This window comes from Bombus affinis, chromosome 5, assembly GCF_024516045.1.
Source record: "Bombus affinis isolate iyBomAffi1 chromosome 5, iyBomAffi1.2, whole genome shotgun sequence".
Classification (NCBI taxonomy): domain Eukaryota; kingdom Metazoa; phylum Arthropoda; class Insecta; order Hymenoptera; family Apidae; genus Bombus; species Bombus affinis.
This window is the reverse complement of record NC_066348.1, coordinates 6,603,683-6,625,980: the sequence shown is the minus strand read 5'-3', so window position 1 is coordinate 6,625,980 and position 22,298 is coordinate 6,603,683. Positions and strand designations below refer to the sequence as shown.

Below are 22,298 nucleotides of genomic sequence, written 5' to 3'. Positions count from 1 at the left end.
TTATGGATATCATCGGCGTACTAATAACAAGTACCACGTTCGATTATTTTTGCATTTTAATGCAATTTTATCTACTCCGCGAAGAAATGAATATTCATTTCATTATATCTAATTCTTATTCACTTTCAAAGCCTACTATAAATATGCAATGCCGTTAAAAAATTATGCGAAACGATTGACTTACTAACTTGCAATAGCGCAGAAAAACATCAGATTTTCACATCTAAATAACAAAACTGATAGATAGAATTTTCATAGAGCGCTATAATATTTGTACAATGAATTGCTTTTACTACCATCGAATAAAATTAATACTACGATAAAACATCTGTTATTATAAAGCAAATATCTCTACATCATATCAACGATCTTTTTATTTATTTAAAAAAATTTTATGTCACACACATAGTATACCATGGAGGGCAAAAGAAAGTGCAAAGGATAACAAGTACGAAAAACAGCGCAATTATAGAAAAAGAGTTATAATTGGCAAAAACAATTAAATTATGAATAACGATATTATATAGATGGTCACCTTCAACAACATGTTACAATTACTACAATCAGGTTACTGTCAATGCAACGTAGTTATCATACAAATTTCCAATATTCCATAAAAATCACATTTACTCGTTTAAATGACAGAGCTCGAATCTAATTTTCGAAGAATACTATAATTTACATAACGAATTTCCTTTTCTACCATACAATAAAATTACTACTACGATGAATTATTAATAATCTGTTATTAAATATCAGATATCTCTGTATCATTGCCACAATATTTTTATTATCAATCAAAGACAAGAACCGCTCCAAAAAGAAGAACTATATCAATGGTGCCATAACTCATCGCGTATTCACGTTTCCGGTCGATGTTTCATCCGCAGATCATGATGGGCGACGACAGCATGAGCGACGACGTGTTCGAGGTGGAAGACGATGTCTCCATGGCGGCTTCCAGCGGTTTAACACCGAGGTCTATGGGCCAACCTTTGACCATGACCCCTTCGCCGACCGGATATCGAGACTACAAGCCTCCAGCGGAAGTATTAGACGATAACTATGGCTACTCGTCCAGAGACTACGATAGTATGAGGAGCAGCCTGAAAAGGACCAAAGAAGAAGATTCCGGAATGGCGCACAAGGTGAGTTCTGCACACTTTTTCAATAACTAGCCGGGATTATAGAATAATTCGTGATTTTTAAAGTAATTTCTAAAAATTATCGATATATTTTTCTGGTATATTTTTTCACATCCTATATGTTTACTTTCTGAGAGGATATGCGCGAGGAAAATGGAGTTTAAATCCGGATCGAGTTGTATAGAAACGCGAACCTTCTCCGATATTATGTGGCGAATGGATTCGATGAAAATGGATTTATAGAATTCGCTTTAGGATCGTTTGAATGCGTTGGAAATTTGGAGACCTTATGATTAAAATGGTATGACTGGATCGAAAGATGAGACATTTGAAAGGATTTCGTGATGGAGATTCGAAGTTGTTTTGAGATGGTTTCTTTTAAAGGTTTCAAAGTTTCAGTAATACTACGTATTACGATAAAGTTTCATAGAAATTGAATTATATTACGACGTAATTGGAACTCGATAAGGTTTCTAAAATCCTGATATATTCTCATAATCCGGCGAAATTTCAACCTGCGAATAATTGCTTGAATGTATGTTTTATTTGACGAACGAAGTTTCAACCACAATTTTCTTCTTCTTCGCCACAGATACAAAATTTGTCAATAAAATAGATTTCAAAAAATTGTATGTAACACGCATAATATACCATGAAGTGGAAAAGAAAGTGCAAAGGATAAACGGTACCAAAAACAGCGCAATTTTAGAAAAAGAGAGTTATAATTAATAAGAACAATTAAATTATAAATAACAATATTATGACATGGCAACAATTGTTGCAATTACTACAATAAGATTACTGTTAAAGCAGCACACAAATATTTGTCCTCTACTGCGTCTATGAGACTTTTCTATAATTAGTATTTAAATACTTTCATGTGCCACTATACATATACAGCACCTTCGTTTTCATGATATTACAACATCGGTGAGAATAAAGAATCAACGACGACTTCGCGAAAATCCATTCGCGAAATAACCGACTTATCTCATAAATCCTTAGGTCCTATTTCGCCTCTTCTGCACTCAATATCCACGAACATACAACTCTCCTAAAACACGTCTAACACCCTGATCCTCCGATATCCTTACCATCGCCGACTTTTACTTTAAATCTTCTTCCCTAAAACCTGTGTCATGTACATCCGTAGCCAGCTCACATCCTGCACACTCTGTTTCTTTCAAAATCTATTTGCCCGACGTCTCGCCATTACCCGCCGATGCAACATCCAACGTTAAGTACACGTTAGCTCTCGCGTGGATATTCCGAGTATTCCCGGCATGTATCCAACCGAGGAAAAAAATATTCACCGCAAGAACGTCGTTTGATATTCATTACCGGCTCATTTGCATGATGGATGGGACACAGCGTTTCTCGGATGTAGCAGCAACAAGGTCAGTCATGCCTTCGTACCAAGGTCAAGCTGGCCTCCTCCCCGTGGCAAGCCTGTGGAATAATGATCGGGAATGCCCGAGGATCGCTGGTACGGCCCCCAACACGATCCACTACGTCCTTCCTTCGGCTTCTTCCTTTTCTTTTCGGCTCTGCTCTCGACAGGGAGACCCGTGCCTATCCCTCTTCCATCCTCGATTCGTCTCGTTCTTCTTCGTCGAACCACGACCCCGTTCACCGCCTCTTTCTTCTCAACGTTTTCTTTAACCATTCTTCTATCCCTTTTATGAATATCCTATCTATCTGCGTGTACGTGTTTTGCTTGTCTTGCCTTCTGCCTTTATGCTTGGCTTTTCACACCAATTTCATTTTTTCTTCCGGTTACATCGTTTTGTTGTTGTAGACGACTTTGTGTGTTTTATACCATTTTTTTTTCATATTTAAAGGGATTTAAGGGGATGAGAATCGTAAAAAGACAAGTATAAGCTTCGATCGAGGAATTTGCGTTTGGTGGGTCTTATTTATTCGGAAACAGGTGCTATTTTATTTATTATAGTTGAGTAGATTGTAATTGAATCGCGACTATGTTAGAAATTTGTATTTATAAAACGATGGTTTAAATTATGGCATAGATGAAGCTTGTTAATATACAAGTATGCTGAAAGTTACATGTAATTTAAAGTTCATAATCTACATCGAATATTGCAGCTTTATTGAAGATAAGATTATAAAACTTTAGGACGGTAGTTCCATTACTATTTGTCTATCATTCTACAATTCTCTCTTGCGTCTCAAATGAAAAAAAAAAGGAATAAAAAGACACAGATCTTCACTTTTAATAACCATTCACACAAAGTACGTATTACTATATAATTCTCATTTCTAATGCCTGGAACTGTCTCGATCTTTTTCTGGATATTCCCAAAGAAATAAGGTACAATTTCTTCTCTCTTATATTATAAATAAAAGAGAAAAAAAGTAAACTACCAACCATCTATAAAGCACAACTATATAAATCCAATTCCTAATACTTGCAATCGTTTCGATCATTCTCTTGAAAAAGGAATAGGATGCAATTTTCCCTCTCCTTCCTTTAAAAAAGAAAACAGAAAAATCAGTTCTAACAAGCATTCTCTCAGAACACTGCTACATAAATCTCGAACCTAATGCTCGCAGTTGCCTCGATCCTTTCGTGGACATTCCAAACAGAACACGATACAATTTCCTCTGCCATTGCTAATAACAAAAAAGAAAAAGGCAGCCTAACAATCATCCGCTAGCAATCATCCATAGAGCGCTACTATATAAATCTCATTTCTAACGTTTGGAATCACCACGATCGTTTCCTGCACGTTCCAAAAGGACTAGGATACAATTTCCTCTCTCCTATTTCTCATGAAAATAAAACAAAAAAACCAGTTCTAACAACCATACTCTCAGACCATTTCTACATGAATCTCAATTCTAACGCTTGCAATTGTCTCGATCCTTTCGTGAACAGTCCAACGAGAATACGATACAATTTCCCCTCTTGCATTTCTAATGAAGGAAAAAGACAAAAAAAAAAAAAAGGAAAGAAAAATCAGTTCTAACAGCCATTCTCCCACAACGCCACTATATAAATCTCATTTCTAATGCTCGCAATCCTGTCTCGATCCTTTCGTGGACAGTTCCAAAGGACTAGGATACAATTTACCCTCTTCCATTTCTAATAAAGGAAAAAGACAAAAAGGGGAAAGAAAAATCAGTTCTAACAGCCATTCTCCCACAACGCCACTATATAAATCTCATTTCTAATGCTCGCAATGCTGACTCGATCTTTTCGTGGACAGTTCCAAAGGACTAGGATACAATTTGCTCCGTAACATTTCTAAGTAAAAAGAAAGCCAAAAGAATCAATTGTAACAACCGTTCTACCACAACGCTATCATATAAATCTCATTTCTAATGCCTGGAATCGTGTGGAAGCTTTCCTGGCCGATTCGAAAGGAATAGAAAATAAAAGCAGATAGGGATTTTACGATCGACCGGAAGCGATATTCCGATTTGCCTGCGATTACAATGTGTCCGGCGTTTTACGATCAGACGGTGCGGAACGGTTACTGCCCCGATGCCGCGTCTCTCGAAGGAGATCTCGTTTTCTTGTGAGTCGCGAGATATCGTTCCGCGGTAGAGATCGTTAGTCAGGGCTGGCTCGTGCACGGCCGATTCTTGCACGCTTTCGCGTCGAACTGGTTTCACGTTTCGAACGAAACCCGCGTTTATCGGGCTCGGGATCGACCGCGGTTCTCTGCAACCTCGTATCGATAGCAGGGCCGATCTACGGTTTTACGCGGCCGTTCCTACGGCGTCGATTGAATTTTAGAATCTATTTCTGAAGCTCGGTCGATGGACGCGTAGTATCGCGAATGAGTATCTGCATGTTTTCGTCGATTCGTAGTAATGGTATATGAATAGAATTTAGTATGTTCTTAGTATAGCAAATTCGGATATACGCTATCGGTTATAGTCATCAGGGCATCTGCTGATATCTAGTACAAATTGGATGCCTTTTATCGCTTCCATTTCCCAGTTATTTTACTACAGATGTGTTGTTCCATTCGCATTAAATATGTTTTATGACGTAGCGTACTTATTAAACGAAGTAACATTCGTTCGAAGTTTCGAATAAGTGTGCTAATACTTACGATCGGCGGTGTATGCGATTATGATAAGAGGTAGATGTATAACGATAGGATTCGACTGGGCTACTTCTCCAATATATATATAATATTATAGGGCATATAATGTATCATCTATATAATATTACGAGGGAATGTAAAGTAAGATTCAAGTAGTTTTGAAAGATTCTATTATAGTAACTCCTGTACAAAACTCCAATAGATCGTAACGTTCTATGATAAAGTAGGGAAATAGATTTTATACGAAAATCACCTGTTATCCTATTATGCTTTCTCTTTCGTTATATGTATCTGTACATAGCGTAAATAATGTAAATTTAATTAATTATGGAATACGAATTATTGGGAAATAAATCATATTATGAAAGAGCTAAATAAATACATCTGTCGTTTGGTTATCTTGTTTAGGTTTATAGCTAGTAATATCAATAGAATCTATTCCTCCTATGACATATTTTAAAGACGGAGGGTACCAACTATGATTAAATTGCATCAAATGATATATTCAGAGAAGATGTCGATATTACGAAAAGGATTATTTATAATTTCTAACATTACCTTCAATTTTCTCTCACCATCTTGACTTTTTATCTCATTTTGTACATACCAGTCCAACTACAAAAGGCATAAGAACGTGTTATATTTCTACTAATTAGTCTAATTATATTATTCGCTCCAGTAATATTATCCACGAATCTTTGCTGATAGCGGTAATTACCGATAATTTCCTTTATCTCTGCCGTCCATATATTTCCTAATCAATCCTTTTATTTACATTCAACGTACCGTCAACATTATGTTTATATTAATTGAACATTATTCATCGACCTGATACAATGTAAAGTACTTAATCATATTCATACAGTGCAAATTCTACAGATTTTTAAATTCTTCTGAAAAATAATTAGCATAACATCTAATGAATACCTTCATGATGCTCTAAATTATGTAATAAATATATAAAGTATCTAATAAATATCAAATCTTCATCAAACAATCGCTGTGCCGAAAATTGTGAAAAAGTCTCCACCACGATAACAAAGGAAAGAGCATCGTTGGAGGTGCATGATTCGCGAAGCGTTTTCAGGATGTCACGGCAATTAACGAGGGAATCCTCGGGGTCTGATTCGAGGGAAGGAGCCAGAACTGCTCCAGTGATCGGCAGGGCGAAGTAAAACCGGTAGGGGGTCCACGGTCCCGAGCCGGTTCTTGCCTCGCATTTTCTTCCAGCGAGTATTCACTCCTATAAGGGATAATTGAAGAGCTGGGTGCGCTGCAACCGGCTGTACTGTTGCAAATCTTTCGGCAAGAAGGGAGGCTGGTGCACTTTACAATCGATTCGAGAAACCACGTTCCTTTTGTTCAATTTACTATCAAGTATCTTTCGGATACTATGTGGTTCGTCATCGTCATGACTGGATTGTGGATATTTATACAAATTCGTAAATACTTCGATGAAGCGGACAATTGAAAAGATGGAGCCCAGGTAGAAAATTGCTTTATCTAAATATTATGAAGCTTTGCATATTTTCTATATATTCTGTGTATTACGTGCATTCTGTACATTTTTGCATTTTCATATTTAAATGTATCTAAATTCGCAGTCTATGGCAGTGTCAAACGAATTCATTGCTTCTACTAATCGATGGATTCTCTGATGTGCAATTGTCTAATACTCATATATTCTCGAGCCTCTTAAATCTGAAACTTTTCTGAAATTTACTAATCTCAAACGTAGAGCAACTGTAACTTTGAAATTTTCGAACCGTAGCGTGATTTAGTTTTTCTTATGATACGTATGATGATCGATATCGAGTCCATTTTGTAATTACAATATTCATTTGTGCAATAAGTATCCATACGCACAGTACAATATAAATCAAGTATAATTCAGGTATAATTCTAAAAGATAGGAGAAACATTTTTTGAATAAAAATATTCCTGGGTATACGAGATTCTTTTTGCGAATGACCAAGTTCAACGCTCGATGGCCATGTATGGACCATTTATTTTGAAAGTGGTGCAAGTCCATTTTTTATTGTTTCGAGAAAATTATATTGGCATATTAATCAATTGAAAAATATAAAATAATTCTGTCAAGTCTGGCAATGTTTCTACTAATTCATCAATTTCTTTCAGACGAATTTAATTAAAATGATATATATTTTATTGGCTGTAAATTGACTTACATCACTTCCAAAATAAATAATATTCTATATGTAAGTGTATTTTCCACAAAGAATTAAAAGATAATTATTTTTTCTTCTCACGCAATCAGATAGGTAAGAGATTCCCGTTAAAGAAAATCCATCGCCTGAAGTGACCGCCATAGAAGGCTATAGACGATTAACCTAATTCAGACCTATAAACCATTAAGAGGAACATGAAATTAAAGAGCAAACAGCGTGGACCAACGAATGATCTTCGATCAAGTGTATATGTTATTCCAAGTGTTCATGGTTCTCCAGGTTCGATCAATAGGCTGATTCACAGCACTCGACGCAGTAGAGAGGTAACGAGACTGTGTGGGTGGATTAAGAGCACAATTGGCTATGGTCGAGTGTTTGAGCCGAACGGCGCTACTACTAGAATATGATTAAGTCGTTGCTCGATACGTTGCGTCGTCGTGGCATTAACGTCGAATCCGGCTGCTTTTGACCATTCATGGGGAAATTACGTGTTTCCGGTTGCATCGTACGCATCGATCGCGTCTCTGTATATCGAACACTGAATTTCAAACGGCCACGGCCAGAACTTACAGCAAGTTTGTTGATCTTCGGTATTAGCAAATATTAATTCTAAACTTGACGAGTATCTAATTTATATACTTAATGGATTTATCTCGAACAGGATATTGTAGGAGAGATGGTTTCGTTTTGAAATTTGTCTTCGGATGATACGATATGTTTCACGCTCATTCCAATTGTCCTTATTTTCGTAATTTAATTTTTCTTCTCTGTAATTTAACTTAATTATCCGATTTAATTTTTCCTTGATATGTCATTTGTATGCCGATCATGTCATTATTGATGCATATTGTGTCATACTAATTTTCAAAATACTGGGAACTAATGGAAATTTAGATTTAGAATTCCATACCTCTGTATGTCTGACATAACTGTAGAATATTCTCTTTCTTTTTTAAATTAATATTATCTAAATTTCGTCTATGATCCTCTGTAATCTTCTTACTTCTCCTATAATAGGATCAAATGGCTGATACAGTCCAGTATTGATCTATCCTATGATACACATCAACCAAAATGCATTCTAAATCAAAGTATCTAATTTGAAATATCAATGCTAGCACTAAGAAAAAAATCAAGTTCTCTTAAAGTGGAAATCTGAAATCTGAAATCACCAATCTTATTTATTCTCTAAATCGAACTAAATCATTGTTGATACAACCGTTAAAAACCAAGCTCCTACGCCCACGAAACTGAATCAACCAATCCTGATCACGTTTCTTCGTATCTTCGCCTGATCTCACGCTGAATCAAATTTACCAATTTCAAAGGCCAATACGATCATCAGAAGCATGTTTCTTAAACAGGCAATCGCTTTACCCGCTATCACCACGAATTTGTATCAACCATATAACCATAAATTCACCTAATCTCACGTTAAAACAAACAACCAATTTCAAACGCCAATACCGTCAGAAACGGAGGTAACGTTGCTTGAACTAAAAAATCGCTTTACCTGCGATCGTCACGAAACGATAAAGCGACAAAGTGCCTCGACTCGTTCGTTATTTGCCAGCATCGGGAGGAAACCCGCCAGCCGGAGATGGGAAGGAGGAAAAAAGAAAAGGAAAAAGAAGCTGGAGATCAAGCGGATTTTTTCCGCGTGCACCAGCCTGGAACTCGGCTAGGAACTGCGCTGACCTTAAACGGCTGTGCATTTGGCGGGCTCGCGCAGTTGCATACAAATTGAGTTAGCGGCCTCGTGGTAATGAAGGAAGACGAGAACAAGCCGACGAATGTACGAGAGGACAAGAGAGAACAGCGAACGAGTGTACGCTCCAAGGAAACCGCAGGATTACTCGTATCTTCAATCTGATTATTTTTTACTTTTCTTCCTTTTAAACATTATTTTCATTCCGGTGGGCACGTTAGCGTTTCTTGTCTTATTCTCGCGTAATACTCTTTTTCTTTTCGATTTCGTAGCTTTAGAATTCTAGATGGATTCAGTGGCTCGAGAAGCAGTTTTCTGTTATCCGTATAGTTTGGAATTTTCAGCTGATTTGACCTACTGGGCCAGCTGCGAAAAATAAAAGTATATACTGTTGCACGAACGCTGATGCTTTTCTTTCATAATTATTATTTATATTCAGCAGAAAATAGCCGATTTTGAAACAATTTTTCTCCTGTGCTTCGTAAATAGAACTGCGATTAAACGAAAGACACGCGAGTTTTTCTTACGTTTCGCTTTATATTTTAAAGACTACTCGACGTACGTGAAAAGGTTCACATAGAAAATTGTAGTAAAATTACCTGTGAAATGAGAAGTGTTTAATTAAAAGGCAGCAGATTAGTAAAAAGTGTGAAAAAGTCTACTTTCTTGGTTAAAATTGTCATACAATATCGAAGGCCTGTGATAAATACTACTAGTCATTTCGTCAGCTACTAAATTTTGAGCCGATACGTTTGCTAGTCTTTGCATGGTCAATTTGCCAATTCCTGAAAATGACCGATCGCCTTCTGAATTTTCTGCCATGATAAACGTAGGTTCTGACGTTTCCCACTGTGGCTGCCAAATACGTACATATCGTATTTCTATGCTACACGAGCTGTAAAACAACTACGAAAAGCACAAAGCACGAAATCTCCAACGTTCATCGTAAAATATACCAAGAACTACTGGCTTGTTCGAAAAATTCGTGGCGATAGTTAAGAGATTTAACTAGAATCAAACTTTTCGATGTGTATAATTTCACAAATCTTCTCTTGAGAAATTGTTCCTCTATTTCGTTAGAGGATTCCTTCGAATAACTTTCACAGACCTCTAAATTATTTTATTTCTTGCTCACATCTTTAAAATAAGTCTCGTAAAGACCTCGATAAAGAACGGCAAGATGATATCGTACTCGATGAATGAGACGAATAGAAACGAACATCCGAGCTACAAATTTCTTGGATATTACGAGCTTCAACGTTGTCTCGCTAAAATCTGCAACCTGCTTTTATTATCGGATTTTCGATGTTTTTTGTAGACTCACTTTAGTGTCCAATTAAAAGCAACATTTGTTCCAACGTTTTGTTACTTTATAGAAATTTTCAATAAAAGCACTTACGAACTTCTCGATCAATCTAACACTATGCCTACGCTATACCATTTTGATGTACGTATACACGTAGAACCAAAAGTAAGTACGACATCCATTGAAATATTTCTTCACTTCTCCGCGAATTGCTATCAACGCGAAAAACCATCGAGGAATTTCAGCGGAAAAACGTTTGTACACCTTATGACAGATAGGTTAGACTCTGGTCAGTTCTTTATCGAAGAGCGTTTATCAATTTACAATTCCCAGTTCGGGGAGGCGGTGCATGGAATACCAATGGATCGCGGACGCGAAAAACGCGGCTTGAATCGTCGGGTTCGTCTGGAAGCAGCCGGTTGCTCGGATTCACGATAAAAGGAGAATCAACCTTTTCGATCGGGCAATGACAGGTGAAACGTGGCTACAAGAAGGGCTAAGTAACCGCAGGGACGTTTGCCATTTTTAGGGACATTATCGTCGCTTCGAACGAATGTTTTTTCAGATTATGTATAATGGAAATTGTAGATGTAGCGGCTCACGAAAGTATTCGACAACTTTTAGAAAACATAGGAAACTTTTTGAAAGTTCGTTAGGACTGTAATGCGATACGATTATCGTGAGAATAATAGTAAAATTTCATACCAATCTGAAAGCGTATGTACAAGTTACCAGACGTTTATTGCGAACGTAGATTTGGCGAAAAATTAGCATAGAACGTGAGTAGTAGTTTTGAAGGTAGAATTAGAATGCTACAGATGGCCGTTGTTACATTTTGTGATTTATTAACGTAGTGTGTAATTGAGTATTCAAATATTTGAGCTAGAAAAATTTATCGATGCCCAGCTGGACAAATTGTACAGTGCAAATTAAATAATAAAAAAAATATTTCGGTGAGCTAGAAAAATTTATCGTATGTCCAGCTGAACAAATTGTAATGTACAAATTAAATAATAAAAAAACTATTTCGGTGAGCTAGAAAAATTTATCGTATGTCCAGCTGGACAAATTATAAATGTGCAAATTAAATAATAAAAAAAATATTTCGGTGAGCTTTGTCAAGTGTATACTTTCAGTAAATATTTTGTAACTTCTACGTACATTTTCAGATTCGTTTTAAATTCGACTAATATAACCACGATTGTCGTGGCTCGTTCCACTGCTAATGAAATTTCAAGGTGTTCTGTATAATATATACGTAGATAGAAATCTTTTAGAATTGTTGGAATATTTTTGTTAGCTATCGTACATATTAAGTGCGTATTAATTTTTACGTCTGATCTTATCTCAGGTAACAACATATAATTAGTAGATATCGATAAAAATAATAGTCGACGTTAATTAATATGAATGAAAAGGCAATTGTCGAAGGTAGCTTTGAAAATATAGAGAAATTATAGAGACACTTAAGATAAATGATTTAATCGTAGAATGCTTAGAACATGTTTCCAACCGCATTCTAACAGTTTTTATAGATTTTATGAAATATCGCCTATTTATCGGAGATACGTATGAAACTCGACTCGACATTTTCCTGTTTCACTTCCAATTTAGCCTAACATTTTGATCCCACTTATGGCTAGAAACAAAAAATCAACGATAGAGAAACCTTGCTCCATCGTAATGTTGAAAATATTGGATTGGCAACTAAGTGATTGACCCAATATAATAAAAATATCGATCTGTTAATTGAATTGTACCAAGCGCCCAAATACTTGCGCCCGGTAGTACACGTATTACAGGATCGTGCAATTTATCGCGATTGTGTGGGTGACTGTAGCTCTTCGTCAAAGTAACCAGCGAGATTTTTGTGTTACCAGGGTGAATCAATTAGATTTCATTCGCGAATCGGGCGCTGGCCATCCGACGTCCTCGGATCCATAATACATAAAGAGGCTGTCGGCTGGGATTTGCAATTCCGAACGGTTACGAAGTTAGTTTGCCCCGGTAATGGGCGAAGAAACGCGGCGGTCGAGTAATAATTTCGTTCGACTATCGGCCACCGCAAAAAGGGGGTTGCAGCGGCGGAATCCTTCTTATTGTTCGCTCGTAATTGAGTTTTTCGCTAATATATTCTGCGAGCGTTCGATCTGGCCGACGCTCTCCTTTCCGGCTTTTTGCCGTTCGCCAGCACGCGATATCCGCTCGCGCTTTTTTCTTTATCGAGCTTTAAATTAGAATCTACTAGAACGTGGACCGATGTAAAGCAACTTTAGATTATACTGTTAGAAAATAGATGTGTGTACATCTGTTGGTACAAGCGAGGAATGAAAGAAAGCAAGACAAAAGGTAAACGCTATGAGACGAACGCATCACGTAAATATTGAATGAATGAATGTGCAATAAAATCAAATCTTTTCTGTTTGAGATGTAAAAGAGAATAGAACGGTGTTCGTTAATACTTCAAGTTATTATGTTACATATAAAATAATTATCCTGTTGTATATAAATTTTGTATTTAATAAAACGTTATATATTATTACTTTCACATATACGTTGCATGAAACGATTGGAAATGGATATGGAATTTACTGTATCAGAGAGAGAAATGAAGGAATTTTATGTTACAAATAGTATTGGATGCGTAAATTGGTAGAAATAGTATTAAGGTGTTAAATAACGAGTAATTTAAAGAGTCTAAATCATAGTCATAAGCAGATTGTAAGTAGCGTGTACTGGGGTGTATCGAAGGCCAGGCAAAAAATGGCACTGATATAATTTATGGATTATAAATATATACTATGTATACTAATGTATATTACAGCATGTTAAATGTTAGATTATGCATAATAATGAAGTATGCATAATCATGTAAGGGATTAGTAAGTATGGAACTATTCGTAAATAGAAAGGATATAAATTACAGACTATAAACAACGTGACATTGAGCATCAGATTATAAATAATAATAGTTTCTTCTACAATTCGTAAAATAGAATTTCCGTGTATGTAATCAATTTTTGAAAGGAGAGCTACATTTATGAAGCAGAGGATATAATGGTAAAAGTTGGTAATGATATCAGGCAATGAAAGTTCCACATGCCGCGTATTGCAGATTCTCTGCCATTTTGTTTAGCCCCGATACCAAGCTCGACGCATATTCAATTAACTAACTCTCAAATTGCGTTTGTTCCTTGTTACCGCATGAACCTTATTATTAAATTAATAACATCCCCGGTGTCTAATTTCGAGGAAATTTGGAAGCCAATAGACAGAATGTAACGTTAAACCGTCTCGTATTCATTTTTCGCAACTGGTAATGGAATTACGATTATGCCATTAAAGCAAAATGCAACGCTCCACATGTGCGTATTATGAAATTTCTAATTAAAGCTTGTTATTCCCGCGTTCAAATTTCACACAATGGACGATTGTACGATTATACCTTTTGTTCGAGTGAAATATGCAAGAACTTTGCAATCATATTTCCAACATTGACTTCCATTTTTATATCCTGTTATAATGTTTTATATCCGAATGATGAGAGAAACAAAGAGAAATAAAAGAATATTGGCTAATTAACAAATTTCTCTGATCTTGCGTTATTTAATAGTATTCCGGCTGTTTGTTATTTAGCTGAAATATTTAAATCAATTAATTTTCTTGTTGTACAACGGTGTTTCGTTTTTCTGTCAAAATTTTTATCTCTCTCTTGACAATCTTTTCTAATTTATACAATGAGATTTAAAAAAAAAAACACATCCTTTACGTATATATTATTACTCAGATATGAAACAACGAAATTACCTTATTATAAATAATATTCACTCTTTTTAAAGAAAAAAGAAAAATATTCTCATTGCTGCCAAACTAGTACGTACCTTAAACGAACTAACAAAAGTAATTTCTTGAAACATTCTGGTAAAATCAGCCTGGCGAGAACAAAACCTAGAAACGGCACGTGGGGCGCCATTTTTTACACAGCAACCGCACCCTCCACCTATTAAAACGTCGGAACCGACATTCTCCGCTTCCAAATTTGATCACAACACGCTCGGAGTCGTGGCACACGGCCATGTTCGCAATTAGTGCCAATTAACCGGCTATATTTAGCGCAGCGGACACATTTTTGCAGAATCTCGTTATCCTCGTTCGCGTTTATCGGTCGGTGGTCGCTGGTATCGTTCAAAGTCTTCCTCTCTGCCTCTCTCTTCTCCTTTCCTCTTCTGTTCCATTTCAAGATGATTAGCATACGAATGCACACGGCCTTGCCGCGCTATTGGATGTCGACAAGAAAAGAAGCATTGTACAGGATATGCAGAAATATTTGTCTTAATCCTTGAAAATGTATAAAGGAATTTGGATTGTTGAAGATTTGTAGGAAAATTTTCTGGGTTTGTCTATTTATTTTCCTAGCAAACTCGCATGTTCCAACGTCTAAATTTATTATTCAAAATTCAACATTTCACGCACATTAATCTAACGTCATGTTGAGCAATAGCTCGTACGTATTTTATGGAAAATTATTTTCTTCTGTCATCATTTACACATTCAATTTTACACAAACTGTGCTTTTACGTTCTTTCAATTATTCGATGGTCACTTGTTAACAAAATTTCCAAATATTGGAACAATCGATATATTCTATATTATTCTATATGCAATTGTATATCATTCAAAAAATAATTAATTTGAACAACCAATGGTAGCTACCTCCTTTAATTTCTTCTTCCGAAAGTCCACGGTTCCTATATGCTTACCTGCATACGCATATTGATACACCTAATATTTAAAAAACAGATGTTTGGATAAATAACATGCAAAATTCTATATAAAATTATCAAGCGTTTCCACGGTTGCAAACGTAAACGTAACCGACAAAATACGCGATTGACAAGCTTTTTCACGATTCTGGCAAATTTTCCCGTAACACCGACGCGCAGCGTAATAATCCTCGCCTAATGAACAGTGAAACTTGTCGCTTGCGTATCTTGAAAATTTTGCAACGTCCGTGGCTCGCTTTATCCCGGACTATTTATCTTTCCAGGCATCGAATAAACGTCTGCCAGCGGCACGTTGCACCGGATCGCCCGTAATAAATTTACTCTCGTTCGAATGAAACGAGCCGCAACTTTCTTCTGTCTCTTCCGTCGAGTATGCTATACGTATCTTTATGTCTTTCCAATAGTTCCTTCGGAGAAACGATCGTACGTGACCGCGTATCGACAACGTTTGGATAAGTATGAGAGATGGGCTCGCGATGTATGTGGAAATTTAAAAGCTTGTGTGGATTCGTAAATTAGCAAGTAGATTAGATGGAGAATTTATGAATCGGTAGGTTGTAAGATTTATGATTCGTAATTTACGTATACCTCTAGTAGATAATATTGTGCAGGTTGTGTAGATTTGTAGATCAGTGGGTAGATCAGATTTGGAATTTATTAATCAATACTTTGTACAATCTGTGTTTCGTAGTTTCTATATGTATACGTACTTCCCGTAAATAGAATTATGCAGGTTGCGTAGATTCGTGGAATTAGTAAATAAATTGGAGTGAGAATTTATGAACTAGTACGTTGCAGCATTTATGATTGATAATTTATGTATGCTTTTAGTAACATTGTGCAGGTTGTGTAGATTTCTAGAGATTAGCGAGTACATCAGATTTAGAATTAATAATCAGTGCCCTGTAGAATCTGTAATTCGTAGCTCGTACATGTATAAATAAAATTGCGTAGGTTGCGTAGATTCATGGAATTAGAAAGCAGATGAGATTGAGAATTGATGAATCAGTACTTTATGATTTGCGATTTCTCACTCGCAGTTTGTATATATTTTTATTAAATAACATCCTATCGGATAATAGAACATTTTAATAAGGTTGCAATTAAGTATCAGAAAGTGTTGTGAAATATTATTATAGTGAAGTGTTATTGATATCGATGATTACAGTTCAAACTAAGCGGAGAGACGAATATTCGAGTAGAAATTCGGATAAGAAATACTGCAATAATGAAATCTTCGTATTTAAATGTTCGTATTTGAATAAAAGTAGCGCGATCAGAAAGTACAAATATCAAAGTATTCTGATGATGAAGTATTTGCACAATGGCACAAAACAATTAAAATATTCGAAATTTGTTAGATCGGATAAAAAGGAAAAAATTCAAACGTTAGGATGTTTCGATAGCAAAGTATTGAAATGGTGAAAATTCAAATAACCAAATATGTATTTGCACAATGAGTTATTCGTCTAAAACATTTAACAAGTTATTCATTTAAATTCAACGCTGTGTATTCGAAGGAAAGTGAGTGAACAACGCGACAACCTTCCCCGGCGGACCTTCTCTTCGTTCCAGCTTGCACATTTGCACATGTTCCGAATTCGACGCGTACGTGCGCCTGCACCGTCTCACAGAGTGGCGCATGTAACGCGATATCTCTTGCGTTTTCGTGCGCGAGCGCGCAATGCAAATTACAATGCAGCCCGTATAAGTGCACGTCCGGCATTGTCACGTCGAACGTGGCGCTCGCTTTCCTTTTGCACCGCGTCTTCGGCCAACCATAAATTTTACGACTTTCGACTTCGACAACCGCCACAAAGTTCGGACTTCTCCAGACTTTCGCAGCGTTTTTCTCCAGTTTGTATTCCACATACTGTCGTATGTTTTGCTTGGTACACTTTTGCGTCCTCGTTCAGGTCCAAATGGTCTCTTAGTAGGGTAGAAGCTTCGAATTTTATCGCCATTTCTTCCGATGTCCTGCGAGATTTATTTTACCAATTTTCATAGAAACTTTCAATAGCAGGTGGAACCTTTTGCTTTAGTTATATCGTCACCACGAAATGTATTTAAGCAGAAATATTTACGGTCATGCACAATACGAAATTCGATATACCTAGTCCTAATTAATCAATCTATGTAAACGTTAGAATATTAGGTTGTCCGAAAAGTTTCTTTCGTTTTATGAGCAAATAATAGTCGTACAAGGTTTTTTTGTTTTATATTATTTTGTCGAATTACGATCCATTTTGTTCTGTTGAGATAAACACCACGACATTTCACACACTTGCTTTCACGTTTGTATGAAGGTTCACTGTTGTAAAAAACACGTTTGCGAACGAAAGACACTTTCGGGACAATCTAATAGATACAATGCAGCAACTTTTTCTAGCCACTGGATTTCCCCTAAGTTTCTGTTAAATTTCTCTCTGAATTTGTCTTTCTATGAATACAAGGAAATGCCAGTTAACCTTTCGAATGTTTAACCGTACTTATGGTGCATGCCATGTACTAAATATTCTAAATATTCTGAGGGGGTTGCATTCTTACAATTCCTTGTATCCTACGTTTTTTCTATAGAAAGATATTTTATAGAAATCCTATCATTGTGCCAAGCAAAACGTAGCACACAAAGACGATGATTCGTATAATAAACTCAATAAGAGGTGAAATGCACCATACGAAATCGTTCCTGAGATTTTTTTGTCAAAGGGAAGTGCTTCCTTTTTCAAATCAAAGAAATCAGAAAGGAAGTTTGTAACGTGTTGTTGGTATCGGCGCCGCGGCGAGCCTCGAGGCGGCGCGGCGTCCCCTTCATGCAGAATTTCCATTGAAAGATTCGCAGGACCCCCAGGGGGTGGTCGTGACGAGTGTCGGCGAATGTGTCGGCCTCAGGGGCGGAGAAACTTAATTCACTGCCCTCCCTCCTCTTCCTCTCCTTCCTTCTCGGCCTTTATCCTTCGCCGTTCTACTCTCTCTCTCTCTTTCTTTCTTTCTTTCCTTTCCTTTCTCTCTTCCATATCTCTGGGCTCAGCCAGAACTCAAGTAAAGCTCACCCTCGAGTCTCAAACGAATTGCAAAAAAATAGCGAGAGAATTTCATACTCGCACCTTTGAAAAGTGGTAATTTTGATAATTAATTTTTTTATTATTATCAGCGCTACTCTATATTCCACTGCGTGTCTCTAATTCTTTGTGAAAGGTACTTTGTAAAAGAAGAAAGATAGAAGAATAATTAGAAAGTCGTTCTTCCTTTGATTGTTGTAGCCTTTGCTCACGTCCACGTTATCTTATACGAGAAATTATACTTTAATAAATCATCAAGCAATTGAACAATAAATATATTTGTTTATTCGAAAAATTGATCTCCGATTTCAGTGTGTTGCTTCTTCTTTGTAAAAATGTTAGAAAATTTGTGCCCACGACTGTCCAGTCTCTGAACTTACAGAATTTTTCTCATCAGAAATGTCTATATTTGGAGTACTTGATAATGGCTCTGTTTGCTTCAGCACACTGTCCATTGCTCGTTATGGCATTTTAAAAGGATAGTCGTAACTCTAATTTTAAACAGAAAACTGTCGGAATTGTTTAAAATTAAGTTCCACCGTGCTTTCAGGTGCTGTGACAGTTTCTTCGTAAGTTGAATTTTCTTCCTCTTCGAAATTTCTCTGTTCTTTATTCGCAAATGTTCCTTTTTATTCCCTCGCGAATGTTTGTTATTTCCTTAAGAAGTTTTTCTCTTTCATTTCCATCTTTCAAATCGCGTTATACAAGTGGCAATTTTTTGATCGTCCTACAATATTCGACTAGAAGAGGGCGAAATTAATTCGACGCTTGTTCTTCGATCTCGAATTTCGAGCTACACTCGAAATTTCGGGCGAAAACTGCTCTATCAGCGTGAATTAAAAGCGATCATGCGAAAGAGCCAATACAGCATGAACGAAAAAAGGACAACGTCGATCGACGAAACGAAACTTCCGATGGCCTGTTTTGCGCGAAAGAACGATCCTACCTTTTGCGACAAAGCTTCTCGTTTCGCTTTTACAGCTTCTCACATCCGATCCCATCTAATCGACAGCTTTTTCCTCGTCAGGAAGAAACGACTACCATTTGTTCCATTTGTTCCATCGCTCGAGGAACAAATGAGTTGTGCAATTTGGGCTGGATAAGAAAAAGAAGTAGCTACTTCGATATCAAATAAACTAAATAAACGAATGAATACAACGAGTCCATGATACGTAATAATTGAGACTTAATTGAAATCCTATTGATTTACTTAGTTCGTTTCAGTGGTTGATTCATTGAACGTACAAAGTAAATTCGAAATTAAAGAAACAAACATAAATACCTCAAGTATCCGTGACTGGACTAGAGCTTCGTAAAACGGAGGAAAGAGGAATTAAATCAAACAAACCAATTAATTTGTTACACGATCATACAATACCAGTTGATTCTTAACTGAGACCCTACGAATTCGATTAACACGATCGCTCCAGCTCCGATTTTCATTTCGTACTGTGCTATAAGCTGAGAACAAATCTTCGTACGATACCCTGTCTTTATATCGTGAAATACATTTTCACAATTTCAAGACTTTTATTTCAGATGTCATCCAAGTCGACACCAGGAATATTCTAAAATAACATGTCCATGTTTTTACTCCATTTTTCAAAAAGAAAAAAAGGAAAGGAAAGCAAATGTAATTAACCAATCCTCATATGTCTCATTGGTAATAATATTGCTAATAAGGGTAACTTTATGACAACACGATGAAAATTCTACTTAAAAAGCAACAGATATTCTTTGATAAGATAAACTTTGCAAACTTTAAACACGGTTTTCTCATTTTGCAAACCAATGGACATAGAACAGTTAAGAACTGGAGTGACCGCAGTATCAGCCAACTCGAGTGCGCGTCGTACGCAGTGAACGTGTTAAGTGAATTATAAAAATCCTTCAGAAATGAAAAAGAAAGAGTAGAGCAGCGACGATACGAAGGTTCGTAAGGCGGAGAAATTACATGTTCAGCAAAGAGTCCCAGCTGCGTATCCCTAAGGGTAATGCAGGTGGAAGCGGTTGGTCGTAATGTAATAATTTGCCCGTGGCCTGGGTCAAACGTCGAGTTCCGTTCGCAGTGGACTCTGTTCACAGGTGTGTCGTGAACGAACAGAAAATGAGAGAGAAATAAAAAATGACGAGGAAACGTCGCGAATAATTTCGGGCCCATCTACCGATGGCCACAAATTTATGACGAGGTAGTAAAAGTCTGACTGACTAATTCTGTTACTTTTACGAGCTTCGCGGATAAGACCGGACGACGCGACGATCATCATTTCACGTTTGCCTGCTTTCGTTGAGAATTCTCCAGTTAGTTTATGATCCTTTCGTTTCCTTATCTTCCATCCTTTCTCTCTGTTTTATGTTCTCCGCTTATTTTTCCCTCTTCTTTCCTGTTTTTCTCTTGCTCTGCATTTCTCTTCGTTTTGCCTTCCTAACCTTCGTGTTACACGGTGGCTACTGAAAATATCATAGGACCACCCCTGGTAATTTTTCAGATACATGTTTCATTTTGAAACATTTTGAAATTTCATTAACGATATAATGAAAATCATGATACGGTTATCGTAGGTGTATTGGACGAGTTTGAAACGAATTTTAAAATGTATTTGGAAGTTAGAAGATTTTTATTGGAATATTTTGAAAATATCACCGAGATATTTGAACGATCGATTGTGTATTATATTAACCCCTTCCACTCAGTTTTTATCTCAGGAGCTCCTTTGTCGAGTCCCGCTCGACATTCTTTCAGACCCACCTTTTTTTGTGAAACGTGCGAAAGAAAACCAGGATTGCATCCTGGAAATTATTTTAAGATATATCATACACTTAGAAATTATAAAATACAACAATAGTGTGAACAAAACTGGTATTTAAGTGAATTTGTTTCTTCTTTTATTTATTTAAATTGTCTTATTTTTTAGTTAAAGTACATTTCAAATAAAACACTTAAAAGCGTCAGGAGCTGCTGATAACGAAATTGAAATAAAATTCCGAGTGCAACTTCTGTAGCACTAATTCTATGTTCAAGATTACTATTCACATCGTATACTAACTGCTCACCAAATATACGTTTGTAATAAATGTAACTTCTACATACAATTTTCGATCGTTTTCAAATATTATTATCGTAATTACGATAGTCGTGTCTCACTGTAACGCTAACGAAGTTTCAAGATGTTTCGTACAACGTATATAATACATTCATAAAAATCTTCTATGGCGAATGTTCGTACACTTTCGTGAGCCACTTTATATCTCTTCACATAGCTACTTTCCATTCTGACTTTGTTATTACAAGCTTCACGTAACGCTACCGTATTTCGGTATGAATTAATTCGAATCTTATTTAATATTCTAAACAAGTTCGATATCTTAGTCGTTGATACCAGTTCCAGTAATAAAAAGCATACTTAATGCGATGAAATATTTTCATAGACAAGGTAATAAGCAGCATATCTCTATTATCGACAAATGAAGATAAAATAAGACAGCGATCGAACGAATTTAAACTAAATATCATTTCTTTTGTACTTTATACGTTATCCTAACGATTATCGTTACTTTCCATCGTAATTAATGTCTCTTGCGATTTTATGGAGTTTCTGAACCGAAAGAGGATATTCTTAACAAGATAATAAACCGAATAGCCATTTCTATGCCCGAACTGAACTCTTATCTTCGCATCTAGCACTCGAAATGACTACCTTTCAATTTCGACGCAACCTGTTCGAACCTAATCATCGATCTCTTTACGAGCTGAAATTATCCAGGTGTTCCATCAATTGGCGAACCTATTCGATACATTGACACGTGTTATGATACTTGACATTCAAAGTACGATTCAGGCCTTGCCGTTATAGCCATTCGCGTGTGACATATTTACATATTGTACACGTATATCTAAATAATAATCTAATCTATATCTCTGAAGTTTCAAATAATAAATTGTTTAAGGAATAACTATTACCGATCATATCAGGAAAAATCTAGTTATTGAAAATTCTATTGAAATTTCAATGAAATTTTCATTACGT

At 36.3% G+C, this 22,298-nt stretch overlaps 1 protein-coding gene across 2 annotated transcripts in view; it reads left to right on the top strand.

Annotated features, from left to right (window-relative positions):
* The window catches only part of LOC126916660 (ras-related protein Rab-37-like), a 172,181-nt gene that overhangs the window by 47,068 nt on the left and 102,815 nt on the right, over positions 1-22,298 (top strand). For both annotated transcript variants that reach the window (XM_050722688.1, XM_050722687.1), the window contains one exon: positions 891-1,148. In XM_050722688.1, coding sequence (XP_050578645.1) covers positions 891-1,148 — 258 coding nt within the window. The remainder of the gene's footprint in view (positions 1-890; positions 1,149-22,298) is intronic.